Below are 14443 nucleotides of genomic sequence, written 5' to 3'. Positions count from 1 at the left end.
GGAGGAGCCCCGCCCCAAAAGCTTTTCAGCTTGTTGGAGAACACTGTGAGTCCACTCTCTTTTATACACATACACAGAGAGAGAGAGAGAGAGAGACACACACACAAAAAAAAAAACACACAGAGAGAGACACAGAGAGAAGCACTGAAGCGCAAGTGCCTCTCTCTGTCTCTGTCTCTCTCTGCAAATGGCAGAGGAGGCTGGGAACCACAGGAGAAGGCTCAAAGAGCCGCATGCGGCTCCGGAGCTGCAGGTTGCCGACCTGTGATCTAAACCCAACTGGAGACTTTATTATATTCATATTTATTATTTGCAGTATTTCTGAAGATAGCCTATAATACATATTGGAATTTTAAAAAGAGCCATGACTTTTTTTTTACACTGCTAAATACAAATGAGACCACTTAACTTACTGATATCAGATATATAAACTATAAATGCTTCAGGTCAATGGATTTTTTCAGATTATGCAATTTTGGCAGCTACTTAGTGCAAAAAAGAGTATCTGATATTAAGTAATATTCTGTAACTGGATTTCCTGAACTGCTAATCGCCAGCACGATGGGCATAGTTCTCATAATTTCTCAGAATAATTGAATAACAGTGAGAGGAAAAGCAAAAGTAATTGTGATGTTTCTATATATAAAAAACAAAATAAATAAATAAAAAAAACAAAGGATATGCTATAAACTACTGCTTAGCTTTTAGGGGTCAACATATTATTATTTATGCAGGCATTTCCATTCCTGTTCTGAAGCATTTGACTTCAAATGTTTGTTAGCTGGCTTCAATTGTATTAATACTTGTATCATCTCTTTGCTTTATAGCTAGTATTGCTAGTAGGCTTGTTTGAGCAAAAACAATAGTAAAAATCTCAGTTGGCTCAAGGAATTAAATCTTATGACTTTTTAAAATTTTTAGACATTTTGGCATTTCCTCTCCCAAGTTGCATGATATTACAGTTTAATATTGGATTGAGGTCATGTAGCATTGCCATCCAATAATCATTGCACCAATAAAGGAGAATATTTCTAGCTCAGGGTTGAAATGAGGGGTTCTTGGTGCTTTCTGAGCTTGGTTGCATTCTTGCAGATGTTTCATTACCCAAACTAGGTAACATCATCAGTGCTATTCATTGTTTCATTGGGTAATAAAATAATGAAACAAGCTCAGACAGCACTAAAGACTTATCAATATTCATTGTGCCCCTGATTGTATTAAGTTCTTTGATTAGGACTTTAATTACCTTTCTCTTTTTAGTTTAAGTATGTCAGTTTTGATTTTTATTAGTAGCACTGAATAATTTGTCACTGATCAAAAACTGCATACTCAACATTGGGAGAAAATGCATCTGGAAACTATTCTTCTACACTCTAGGCATACAATCCTGTTTCATGGCTTTTGAGATCCATAGCACTGAGAACAAGAAGCTTTGCTAGGCAGACAACTAAATAATTCTGTTTTAGGCTTGCCAATCAGCAGATTGGACAAAGCTAAATATATTAATATTTAAACAAAGTATTAAAATGAAGAAGCTTAAAGGTTGAACTTATTAACAGTGTACCTTAATTGTATTCTTTTAAAACATTCTCAGGCTAGGTGGCTAATTTTTATAGAACATAATGTACCATTTATTTAATTTTCAACCAATAATTACCAATGTTTAGTATGGAAAAATACTGTAGGAGTTATGATTAAATAGACTAACGCACATATGCACACACACACACAAACACAGAGAGAGAGAGAGAGAGAGAGAGAGAGAGAGAGAGAGAGAGAGAGAGAGAGAGAGAGAGAGAGAGAGAGAGAGAGAAATACACTATTTTCCCTAGTCCTAGTGAAATCAGTATTTCAGCTTTGCTTCTCATTTTGGCCTCAAGCTATATTGTGTTAGTAAGAAATGATAAGAGTAAAATTTTGCTGCAGAATGGAAAGAAGGAAGGATAAAGTAAATGTGTAGTCCTATGCATAAACTAGAATGGATTTAACTGTGTTTAATAGCTGGCAAGCTGGCAACATTATGCCTCTGGTGTTATAAGAGCTTTTGAAAAACGATATTCTTCCTATTAATAAAAATGATGCACTTGTTTAGGATTAAAGTGTATTGAAAATCTTGGTCAACTTTATTCAGTTAAAATTTCCAAGCGTTGCTGAAGTCTAGAAAAATAGCTGTTTTAAAATATGAGCCTGGGTCTGCACATTAATAGGATTTGTAGACTACATATTGCTTTTTTCTGTCCTCTGTAAGTAATACAGTTGTAGAATTAATATCTACTAAGCAAGCAAAGACCAAGTTAGAATATAGGCTTTGTCATAACTAACATTTGATTTTTGTGTGTGTGTGTGTCTCCTGTGATCTAGAGTTAGTGATGTTGCTGGAATGGTGGTCTGGAACAGAATGCACTTTATTCACAGACCAGGCCACAATTGATAAGTTTGGAAAAGAACATGTCATCATCATTCTCAACCACAACTTTGAAATAGATTTTCTGTGTGGCTGGACCATGACAGAACGGTTTGGTGTGTTAGGGGTAAGTGGTCTTAACATATGGTTTTGTTCTTTGGAATTGGGATTAGGGAATTTGACATTTTGTTTTTGTTTTTTAAATCCAAGAGTAGGAAGCTCTTAGACTAGATGTATTTATTTTGTGCTAACTTATTGAATTAAATTAAAATAAATTGAATATAAGAGAGTCAATGTAGTTTAGTTAGGGAGGCACAATTTCCAAGTTACACTTTGTTATGAATTTTTTGGGTGCTCTTGGGACAGTTCAACCTGACCTATACCACAGGCTTTGGACAGGAAATAGATAATTTTGGAGAAATTCTTTAGGCTATTTCAGAACACGTTTGAAAGTAGTTGTATTTGCCCATGATACATTTCAGATGAACAAACAATGTTTGTGTGTGTTTTAGAGTTCAAAAGTTCTTGCAAAGAAAGAACTATTGTTTCTGCCCATAATTGGCTGGACATGGTACTTCTTAGAGATCGTATTTTGCAAAAGAAAATGGGAAGAAGATAGAGACACTGTTGTTGAAGGGTTAAAACGACTAGCCGATTATCCCGAGTATATGTGGGTAAGTGAAGTTCTGCACATCAACTCTTTTAATAGGATAGTGAAAAGTACAGCTTTGTATAAGCACGTGTATTGAATTTATGTGTTTTCAAAAGACGTAACATTGGTCATATATAGTACACAATCTGTTTTTCCTGTCATACATAGATATATAAAGTTATTAAATTAAATCTATAGCTTTTATGGGATATATCATTACATTCAGTCTTCAATCATTTACAGACAGATGTAACGTATATGCAGATCAGTCATAACTGAAGCAAGCTATCGCTTATTGGTGTACAATACAGTTAAAGCACTTTAAAAAGAGCAATAGGGCCATCTTTCGCCAAACTATCTACATGGCTTTCAGAGGTTCAAGCTTGTATTGTCCTTTCTTTTAATAGAGAGAATTGTTTGTGCTATTTGGGACCTGTCTAAATGAGGCCCCTATTCACAGAAAGGCTTCTGGCTTCCAGGCAACCCAAGCAGAACCCTGCTTCAGAACATCTAATTCAACAACCACAGCTGGGACATTGATTTTGTATCTGGGCTGGAAAAATCAGACAACCATAGCACAAAACTTTGCCATCATGCAGCATGCTGGCTGGGAAATTCTGGAACATGAAGTCCATGCATCTTGAAGTTGCCAAGATTGAGAAACTTTAATGTTTGTTTGATTTAATGTTTGTTTTGATTTAATGTTTGTTTGATTTTCCAAGGAGAAGCTTTCAGGGCAAAAGGCTATAGGCTGTGAAGGTTCTCTAATCTTTATTTTAAGGCAAAAAAGACTTTGGACCCAGATTTAAACCCACCTTTATTTTAGTTGTCTTCATGACCTAAAACTTTTTATAAAACAATTTAACAGTACTGTAATGCAAAATTCCCCCACCCACCCCCTTCTTTGCTACAGTTTCTATTATACTGTGAAGGAACTCGATTTACAGAAACGAAGCATCGTATCAGTATGGAAGTGGCTGAATCCAAAGGATTGCCTAAACTCAAGTATCACTTGTTGCCCAGAACCAAAGGTTTTACGACTGCTGTCCAATGTCTCAGGGGAACAGGTACCTTGGCCTCGCTTACAATATTTGTGAATATGCATATTATGTTTCTTAATATAATTGTTTTGATAGCCACTAAATTTTTCAACATGCAATATTTGCATTGACACAATGTTTAGTATTTAAACATTTAAATGGTGAACCTGATAATATAAATAAATCTCAATACTTTGATTAGTTTTCTTTTTTATTCAAAGAAATTAATAACGCTACTTAGCACTTCACGTTTCTAAGTGGAGTCCAAACATTGCCTAATTAGCACTCGCAGCATGCATGTGAGATGTAAGTTCATGTTATACCACATAGGAAAAAGGTGTTAAATAGGATAAGTGGCTGGCTAAATACTATGGATGGGTTAAAATTTTAACTACATTCTTCCAGCAGCAGCATTAAGGGAGCACTGTGGATCATGAAGCTAAATTGGTTTAGAAACTCACTCCATTTCTTTTCTCTGATAGACAACAATTATATTATTTTATATTAGTCTTTCATATTAAAAAGTAAAGACAGGTTGACGTCAGTAAGTCAGAATGCAATGTTTGAATACACATTTCAACATACAGTATTGTATTAAAGTGTTTTTCTTCCTAACACCCACCCCAAGTCCTTTCTGATTTGGTTTTATCTGGGGCCAAAGCAACACATAAGAAACTGGAACCTCTATGGTTTCTTTCTTGCTAAGGCATAAGCATACTGTAGAAGCTATCAGACATTCTTAAAGACAGGAATATTCAATGACATTTGATGTGTCTCCCAAAAGACTATTTTTAAATAGGCTTCACATTCCTTTCAGACCTGCTACATATTTAAATCAAATTACCATCCCCAAACTTAGGAGGGCCTATAGGATGCTGCTAAATGTTTAAGAACTGGTTCTGTTGGCCCCATAGCAGACATTGAAACCACCAGATACATCTTACTATTCAGTTGTTTTTATGCTAATATCAACCGTGAGTTGTTAACTTCACATTTAATTAAATTACCCCATCATTTAGATTATTTATTTACAACTTTTGCTTTTGGACTCAAGTGATTCTGGCCAAATTCTATCAAATATTATGTAAGATGTACTGCAGTTTGAGTTATAGCTCACCTAATTAATTAATTAATCAATGAATCAGTTTGTTTTAGGTATATGGTGAATTTTATGAACTAATTATTGACTGTACACATACACACACACACATAGTAGATGCACAGGTAGGGGAAACTTATCCCAGCAACTTGCGGCATTCCTTGCTGGCTTTCCCATTGACTTTCTGAGGAAGCCGGCAGGGAAAGTTGCAAGTGGCAATCATGTGGCCGTGGAACTTTGCGACTGATTGTAAGTGTAAGTGTGAACTAGTTGCCAAATGCCCATAATCATGTCACCATGGGGTTATAGGGATGTCACTATGGAGGGCTGGAACTCTGACGGCCAATAATAATAACTAGCATTCTTCAGTGCTGTCGTAATTTTGATCAAATGATGATAGGCCAAGGATTACTCTAAAGCAGGGGTAGTCAACCTTGGCTCTTTTATGACTCTTGGACTTCAATTGAAGTCCATGAGTCATAAAAGAGCCAAGGTTGACTACCCCTGCTCTAAAGCATTGTCTGCATCCAAATCAAAGTTGAAATCACCTTCAGACCATGGCTTTCAGTCCTTTTTTTGTAGACAGATGTGGGTTTGATATTATCCAAACCTAGTAAAAGAACGGGAGCAAGTAAGTGAGTTATTACATTGTAGATATCCCTGAATCTATAACCCTAACACTAACCTTTTGTTGGAATGATTGCAGTCAAGATTTTGCATAATCTGCCTGCCAAGTAAAAACCCACGCTATATTTAGAGAATGGTGGGCTTCCAGATTCAGGTATACCCATGGATGTAATTCTAGCGCTACCACAGCTGGATTGCAAAAATTTGTGTGACCACTAAAACTCTAGCAGCCACTAGCAGCCATTATTCTGAAATATAGATATAATAGTCCTAATATATATGTTTGTGTGCCTTTTAATATAATAATATCTGTTGAATTCCAGGCATTTGAATATTGAAACAATAATGTTATCTTTCTTGTGTTAGTTTCAGCAGTGTATGATGTAACATTAAACTTCAGAGAAAACAAAAACCCATCTTTATTAGGAATCCTTTATGGAAAGAAATATGAAGCAGATATGTGTGTCAGGTGAGTGTGTTACCGTGGTTTACAACTGAAAGCTGTCACTGTATCCAGTTATTGCAATAAAACGGCTACCCCACACCTCTACACTTTCCCATCTTTAGCTTTTCAGACTTAGTTTGGAAGAGACTTGTTTTCCTATGAATATTAGCGGACAGAAGCAAATATAGGGGATCTAAGATAGTCAATTTCTTTAAAATGTGGTAATTTACTCTCTGTTGTTTCACTTGACTTGAGGTTTAGTGTGAAAATTTATTATGGTCACTAGATACACAACTTTCAAAACTTAAAAAATGTGTCATATAAAATAAACATTGGAAAAATGGAAGAGGGCCTTCTCCGGTGCTCTTCCCAATCTGTAGAAGGCACTCCTTTGCAACCATTTAAGAAAGCAGTAAGGATCTTAGTGAAGTCTTTGAATTCATTTGAATGAGATAAAACACCTAGCAGATGTTGCATGTGCTGCCTTGGACTACTAGGGGGATTTGAAACAATGCAATACATTTTACAGAAAACACATTTCACATTTCTACATAAAGCAAATGCTTTTTTCCATGTTCAGGATTAGCTTCAGATAAGAACATTGTTCATTATATGATCTTTGCTATCAGCCCTCCCTAGTGGCAAATTTATTGCAGGGTGTGACCATACAGTTTGCACTGACAGGTTTAATTAGCGACCTCTATGCAGAGAATATGAGTAGGATCAGTATTGTCCAGCAAGGGAAAATAGTTACAGATGTATGCCACTTTTGTAGCCATTTAGGTTCAATGTGGATATTCTACAAGCAAAATATTCAATGGATGGCTGTGTTCAGACTTGTACAACCTTTCAGCAACCTTCTACATAACTGAATAAACAGTGCAATCCTATATAAGTTTACCCAGTAGTAAGTTCCATTGTGTTCAGAGGGTTTTATTCCCAGGTAAGTATGCATAGGGTTGCAGCCTAAGTAAATTTTTGTAAGGTTAATTTGATACATAAAATCTTACAGAGGCTGTGCAGAAAATTTAGCAAAATGGTAACTCGGTTTCATCCCATAGGGCCACTCTGCCAGGAGCATTTCAAGTACAAGAACACATGCAATGATTGGAAGTTCACCTAAACAGGTTTGGGAGGGCTGTATCCTAGGATACTTAATTGTTCAGGTTCTTTGTTGTGCAAATTGTTCTCGTTTGCTGCTTCTCTTGGGCAAGAATTCATGGTAAAGTCAAGATTTCAAGCAGAGGCTTAGAGCTCAGTCATGTAGCCATGACATTTCATCTTTTGATCTTAGATTGTCAGTAAAATTGGAGGAGAAAGGTTCCTGGCATAGGAGATACAAAACATTACTTCATCAATTCAATAAATATAATTCACTGATTTTAATTTTTGAAATGAGAACTTACGAGGTTAAGCCATTGTTTCAGATTTGACAGTTATTGCTCAAGAGTGTAAGAATGGCATTTTTGCCCACCTGCAAAAACATTTAAGACTAAGACTGAGACAAAAGATAATATATACTCTTAAGTGCAATCTAGGTGATGGCTATATTGAATTACTGCTACATTTTTCATATGTCGCCTGTTCTAGCCATTTACAATGCAAGGGTACATTCATAAAATGCATTTTTATAGGATATAGAGGTCTGGTAAGGAGAGAACAATGTTTACATCTTTCAATTCTGAAAATATTTTCCTATTGTAATTATTGTCACTATAATAAAAACTCTTTATTGAACCTTTTTTTTTATAACCTAGGAGGTTTCCTTTAGAAGATATCCCTTTGGATGAAAAAGAAGCAGCAAAGTGGCTTCATACACTTTATCAGGAAAAGGTAAATGAGTTGTTTGCATTTAAAAATTTGCAGAGCTGTGTGCTAATGGAACGATTATTTTTGAATAAACAGTATTCCAAGTGTTTTTTCTCTTTAAGTGCAATGCGAAAGCTCCATAATAAAGATCTTGCATGATTATTTATGAAGTTGTTAAAGAGGGTTAATAAAATTGTCCTGCTATGATATCTGCATATTTCCTTAAAACAATGTTCCTAACCTTATTTGCCCCAATGACTACTGTTAGCTTTAAAATAAATTTTAAAAGGTGGAATTGCATGTTTTTCTTTTCTTCTTTTTTCGATGCCTCAGTATCTGAGTCTATATCTAATTTGAGGACCATTCATCTTCAGTTTTAAGGAGAAAAGTGTTGGAGAATGATGATCATACATACTTGAATGGGTCCTGTCCTCTCTGTTGAATTCTCATACTCTTTGTCTAGACTTCCTGAAATCATTTGATTGCTGCTGGTGGCAGAATGCTTGTTTATACATTGAATTCAGATGGATGGATGGATGGAAGGAGGGAGCAAAAACAAAGAAAGTCCAGTTGCCTTTTGAAAAATCACCTTTGGGACAGAAAGAGAGACAGAGATCTTTCATTTTTACTTGCTCTCCATTTTGGAGAAGTGTCCTTGCCATTCTCCAGCATGATGGGTGGAGAATCCACCAATGGGTTGACTCTGTCCTCCTGCCCAATCAGACAAAGTCAGTCAAAGTTGCCACGCCCATCCTGGTTGCCTTTTGAAAAATCACCTTTGGGACAGAAAGAGAGAGAGAGAGAGATCTTTTGTTTTTACTTGCTCTCCGTTTTGGAGAAGTGTCATTGCCATTCTATCAACAAGTGTAAGGAGCTCTCATCCTGAAAGCTGCTTTTCTGCAATCTATATATTATGCTGCTCAGTTTTTTTTTTCTATTTTTTTCCTCAGTTGCCCCATACCTGGCACTTTGCAGGGAAAAATTCTACCAGCAATATTCTTTCTGAATTGAAAAACTCTATAGTATTTACCAATATACTGGTATATGGAAGAAAGTATAAGTAATTTAGAACATTAAAAAAAAACTTCTTTCTCTCCTCAAGGATGCCTTACAAGAGAAGTATAATCAAGAAGGCTTATTTCCTGGGCAACAATTTAAACCTCCCAGAAGACCATGGACTCTCCTCAACTTTCTCTTCTGGGCTGCTGTTCTTCTCTCTCCTCTTTTCAAATTTGGTTTTGGAATTTTTGCAAGTGGATCCCCTCTTCTGATTCTTGCATTCCTCTGCTTTGTTGGGGCAGGTAATAGAATTGGCTAGAGTGGGCTATAAAAACCGAATTGAAAATGTTCATGTAGCCAGTTGTCTGCATTTTATCAAGTGGCCAATTCTCCCAAACGTTACTTGTATAGTCAGCTCAGTGACAGGATGGGGAAGAATGGTGTTGACAATATTGAATGCCTTTTAATATCCCCCCCAGCTACCTTTATACATTCATCCCAGCCTCATAGCCATAGTATTCTGGTTTAAAATCCTGGAAGTTTTAGTTGCAAGTTATCTTGAAACATTGGTTGAAGAAAGCTTTTCACTAGAGCAGTGGTTCTCAACCTTTTTAATACCGTGACCCCAACCGGTCGTAAGTCGAGGACTAAACCGGTCGTAAGTTGAGGACTACCCAACTGGTCGTAAGTCAACTTTCCCTGCCCGGGAGCACCGCGCATGCGTGGTTCCGCCCGCTGCGCCGCTGAGGCGTAGCTGGCAAGTGGCAGAGATGGAGCAGGCCAACCACCAGCTGGCCCAGCCCAAGGGAGGTAAGGCACCCGCCGGAAAAGGGGAAAAATGGCGGCCAAAAGGCAGACAAAAAAAATGGCGGACAGCCTTGCTTGGCGACCCCCGTGAAATGGTCAATCGACCCCAAATGGGGTCCCGACCCACAGGTTGAGAACCACTGCACTAGAGCACAGCAGTTGCTAGAACTACTTTATCCCTTATTTTAACTTTATTTCTTATGTCAAATTGACTTGCAATATATAGTTCAAAATGATTCTGAACATCCATGTTAAAAGCTACTCCCTAATTACTCCTTTAATATATCCCATGTAATGACATTACACATCAGACCCCAAATCATAAACATCTTTATCGGCATTTGCTCTCTTCTGCAAGGATGAGTAAAAAAAATATGTTGGAACCAAGTTTCAGATTTCTGGATGATTTGCAGTAGATCTGAAAAGCATAATCTTTCCTAATTTTTACTAGTGTGTAAATAATAAATGGATGGTCCAGGTTATGCTGTTGAAAAGAAGAAACCTTGGGTTAATCAAGAGTGGATTCTATGAATCCCATTAATATTTAAGCCATAACATTTTTAAGATGGTTATGAGATTCTTTGGCTTTTATTGCAAGAGAATTACCCATGTTTTTTGAGATTTAGTTTCAAGAGAATGCTTTTTTGGCTAAACTGTGTTGGGGTGGTGGTGTTTCAGGCTGTAGGTTTTGTTGTTTTTTTAAGTAGACCCTACACATTGGACTGTCTCTCTTTTAAATCAAATGAACACAGTTTTATGATTATTGTAAATCAATTCAAATAAATAGTACCCGTTGAGGTTATTTCTGCTTTGAACTGGCGCTTTAACAAAAAAATTAGCTAGTCATTTATGATATTTTTAAAAAATATTTTAGGCTAATTTCAGAGCAATCGTTCAAATTTTGTCCTGAGCATCTTCCTCTCAGAATTTTAAGAGATTAAATTCACTGTAATGTGGTGTTTTGCATATTGCCTTACCAGCATTTACACTTTTTTATAACCCATTCATTAGAACTGAAATTACTTTTGTATCTATTTTGTCCCTTTTACTTTTATTCCCTGGCTGGCTGTCTAGAACTATTACAAATTCTTATTGGTGCAAGTTTCCACTGGAAAAAATAAAAGAAAGCAAAAGTGTGCTAATTATAGAATTTGACAGATGAAATCATTTAGGAGGAGAAAGGAAAAATCCAGGAGATTTATTTCTGTTAATGATACTAAAAGATCTTTAACCTATGTGTAGACATATATCAAAGTTGGTAGAATTTTTTCCTTTTTCCCAGTTTCAGTTGCTTGGTCCTGTTGAGTCTCTACTTTGCATGTATCTTAATTCAAATATAAGATTGTACATGCAGATAGTCCTTGACTTATGGCCACAGTTGGGACTGTAATTTCAGTCATAAATTAGACACAGTTGTAACATTGGTCATCACACAAATCCGGTTTCAGTGCCATTTTATTGCAGTCATTAAGGGACTCCGGTTTCTCCCATTGACTTGGCTTATTGGAAGCTGGTTGGAAAGGCTGCAAATCATGGTCATGTGATTGTCAGATGCCGCAACCATTGTAAATACAAGCTGGGTTGCCAAGCACCCAAACTGCAGTCATGCAACCATAGGGGTGGTGTCATAGTCATAACTTTGAGGATGGCTCGTAAGTCACTTCTTCCAAGACCATCATAACTTTGAACTGCTATTAAACGACTGGTGGTAAATTGAGGAATACCTGTATTCTACCATTTGGTGAAGTTGCAGAAAATGACAGTGCAAGATACAGAGTCACAAGCCTCTATCAATTTTGTAATAAATTGGGAAAGTTCTGGCCCCCAAGTGAACCGCCAAGTATTTGACAGTGTCAAAAGAGGGAGGAAGAAATCTAAATTTTAAATTCTGAACTATAGAGACATAAAATTTCTTAACATCTTTGCATCGTTGTATTTGAGGTTTCATTTCCCCCCCTGAAATAAACAGTTAAAACAAGCTAGAAGCCAAGGCTAGCCAGGAACTGAATTTAGAAACAAATGGCTGATGTCTGTGATTTATGCAGAGTCCATGTTTGATGCTTAACAGTGCCTAACAAGTAGTCATTTAAACGTGATCTGGTTGCAAGACCATTTAGCCTATTGAATTATCCTGCCTTAGCTGACACTCAACAAGCTGATCTGGCTGCAAGTCATTCATGCATGCTAAGAACTTCAAAGATGCTCTTCCTTGCAATGAGCAATGCAATACCTCTCTACCTTTTGATATTCAGCTTAACACTGGGCACTTGTTCATGGAGGCTTAGCTGTACCAGTGAATCAAAAAAGACTCCCCCAAATTTTGAGTAATGGTCTATCTCAACCATTTACTGACCCATTTTTCTTCCTTTGAAGAGTTGTTCTCAGATATACTTGTGGCAGTAGAATTGCTTTTCCTTTTCCTAATAGCTGGTAGAAACATCATACATTTTACAAAAAGTTGAATGTATGGCTAAACAATGCTTATGTATATATTCATTTTTGTAAAATTACAGATTTTATCTTGGTGTAAGATTTTGGTACTTTAAAATATCCAATTTACAATGTTTGGCGTATGTTTGTATCTGTATGTGTACATAAATTTTGCTACTGAATATTGAAATTATTCCTGGAATAATGCAATCTTTTTTCCCTCCTATATAAAGTATCCTTTGGAGGCCGCAGACTGATAGGAATAACGGAAATAGAAAAGGGCTCCAGCTATGGCAACCAAGAATTCAAGAAAAAGAAATAATTTTACAAATGCATTTTTGACTATAAAAGACAATGGTATCAAATTAACTTCATTGGAAAGAAAGACACTTAGAAAACTTATCTTCTTTTCTTATTAACTGCTAACTAACAATACTTGAGCCAAGACTGAAGAATTTGGAAGATTCAAGAGACATGGAAAAAGCTGATTACTTACCTGACCAAGGATCCTTGTATTTGTAGTTTTTGAAGAGAAATTTGGTCTAACCTCATGGGTTTTTTTGTTTTTGTTTTGTGGCAGATAGGAAGATGAATTAACAGAGGGAAATACAAGCATCTTCAGATAACTTTATCTTTTAAGAGTGTCACATTTGCTTTGCAGGAGAAACTACTGCATTTTTCTTCTTGCTAAAATAATATTTCTGTTCTTAGGATTTTTTTTTTTTAAAAAAAACAAATCAGCGTAGAATACAGCAAACTACAGCGTCTAGTTTATTTACAAATGTTTCTTGTGGAAGATTTCACTTGAAAAAAGCTGCATCATTCTTCCAGGCATTTTATTTTAAAGGTATTTTTATTTTAATAATTATTACCTTCCACAAAAACAGTGGTATTTTGATGTTAGCATCATCCAACAGATAAATGCATCCTTTCAACCAAAACTTCCTAAAACCTTTTGCAATTCTAATTTCTTTCATTTTTGCACATCTTTCTACTCAATGTTGCCCTAATTAAAGCTGAAATATGTTTGGCTCAATTGCTTATATAGATATTGCTTTGCTTTTTCCTTTCTTTGAAAACAAAACAAAAAAAAAGTGACATGACGAGCCAGTAATTTAAATCTACATATCTCAAGAGTGCTCAGTCTCTAGGTCTTGAGAGTTTCTTCAAAAAGTCTCTTCTGCTCAAACTCTTCTGCATGGTGTGTTATGAAACACATGAAAAAAAACCAGCACAGCACTATGAAAAGATCTTACATTGAGAACTAGGGGACAAGGTGGTACCTCTAGGACTCAAACCTGATATATGCTTACTTGGAAATATTTTAAGCTGCAATCAGAAGAGATATTTTCCAAGTAAACATGTTGATGGAGTAGGATCTAAGTTGCCTGGTTATCCATATATGTTGCCATGTAAACCAACAGTTGCTTTAATACCTAAACGTTGGAGGTCGGGGTAAGGTTATACCTTTTTTACAAATTTTCTGCCATGCTAATGTTACAATAATGTTTTTTTACTCTCTCTGGCTTGGAAATGTACCCAGAGGAGCTAAATAGCTTTATGTGGCATCCATATCCAATTCCAGTGCATGGGCGGTGCCTCCATTTGGAAAGCTATGAGGCTGAAGTGGACTGCATGCCAGCCAAATTTAGATTTATACGGCAGCTCTTTAATGGTTATTGTATGTAAATAGTTTACCACCAGGAAGAAACCTCATAGAATCTGCGAGCGGATATCCTTAATCTGTAGCTGTGCTGACTGATGTTTGCAAATACTTAGAAGGAAGTATTAATTTATTAGCATGTGGTCATGGTTGTTTCCTTTTTTCAGTGTTGGAAAGAAATTTGACATCAGTTCAATCCATTCATCCATACATACATACGTACATATATACAAAATCTGACTCAGCTTTATAACTAAAATTCTTCATAAACATAGATCCTTACCCGATTTATATTATTTTAATAATTCTACTAAATAGTTATTTTTTATAGCCAAAAGTAAATATGTCATATTTTACCTTCAAACACTAACAATACACTTAAGGTTCTCTACCTTTTGGAGCTCATTTTAAGTGTTTTCATAGTTAGATTTTGTAACTCATCTCTAGCAGTGGGAACTACTACAGCAA

General features: G+C 36.1%; 1 protein-coding gene across 1 annotated transcript in view; it reads left to right on the top strand.

Moving 5' to 3' along the window:
* Positions 1–12634, top strand: part of AGPAT3 (1-acylglycerol-3-phosphate O-acyltransferase 3) — a 31520-nt gene extending 18886 nt beyond the window's left edge. The window contains exons 3-9 of the mRNA XM_015822594.1: positions 2362–2531; positions 2917–3078; positions 3970–4123; positions 6189–6291; positions 8025–8100; positions 9179–9377; positions 12546–12634. Of these exons, the coding sequence (XP_015678080.1) occupies positions 2362–2531; positions 2917–3078; positions 3970–4123; positions 6189–6291; positions 8025–8100; positions 9179–9377; positions 12546–12634 (953 nt within the window). The remainder of the gene's footprint in view (positions 1–2361; positions 2532–2916; positions 3079–3969; positions 4124–6188; positions 6292–8024; positions 8101–9178; positions 9378–12545) is intronic.
* The last annotated feature ends 1809 nt before the right edge of the window (positions 12635–14443 follow it).

The sequence above is a fragment of the Protobothrops mucrosquamatus genome, unplaced genomic scaffold, assembly GCF_001527695.2.
Source record: "Protobothrops mucrosquamatus isolate PMUCROS unplaced genomic scaffold, P.Mucros_1.0 scaffold1617, whole genome shotgun sequence".
NCBI lineage: Eukaryota > Metazoa > Chordata > Lepidosauria > Squamata > Viperidae > Protobothrops > Protobothrops mucrosquamatus.
Note: the sequence above shows the minus strand (reverse complement) of the source record. Positions and strands in the feature narration are given on the sequence as shown.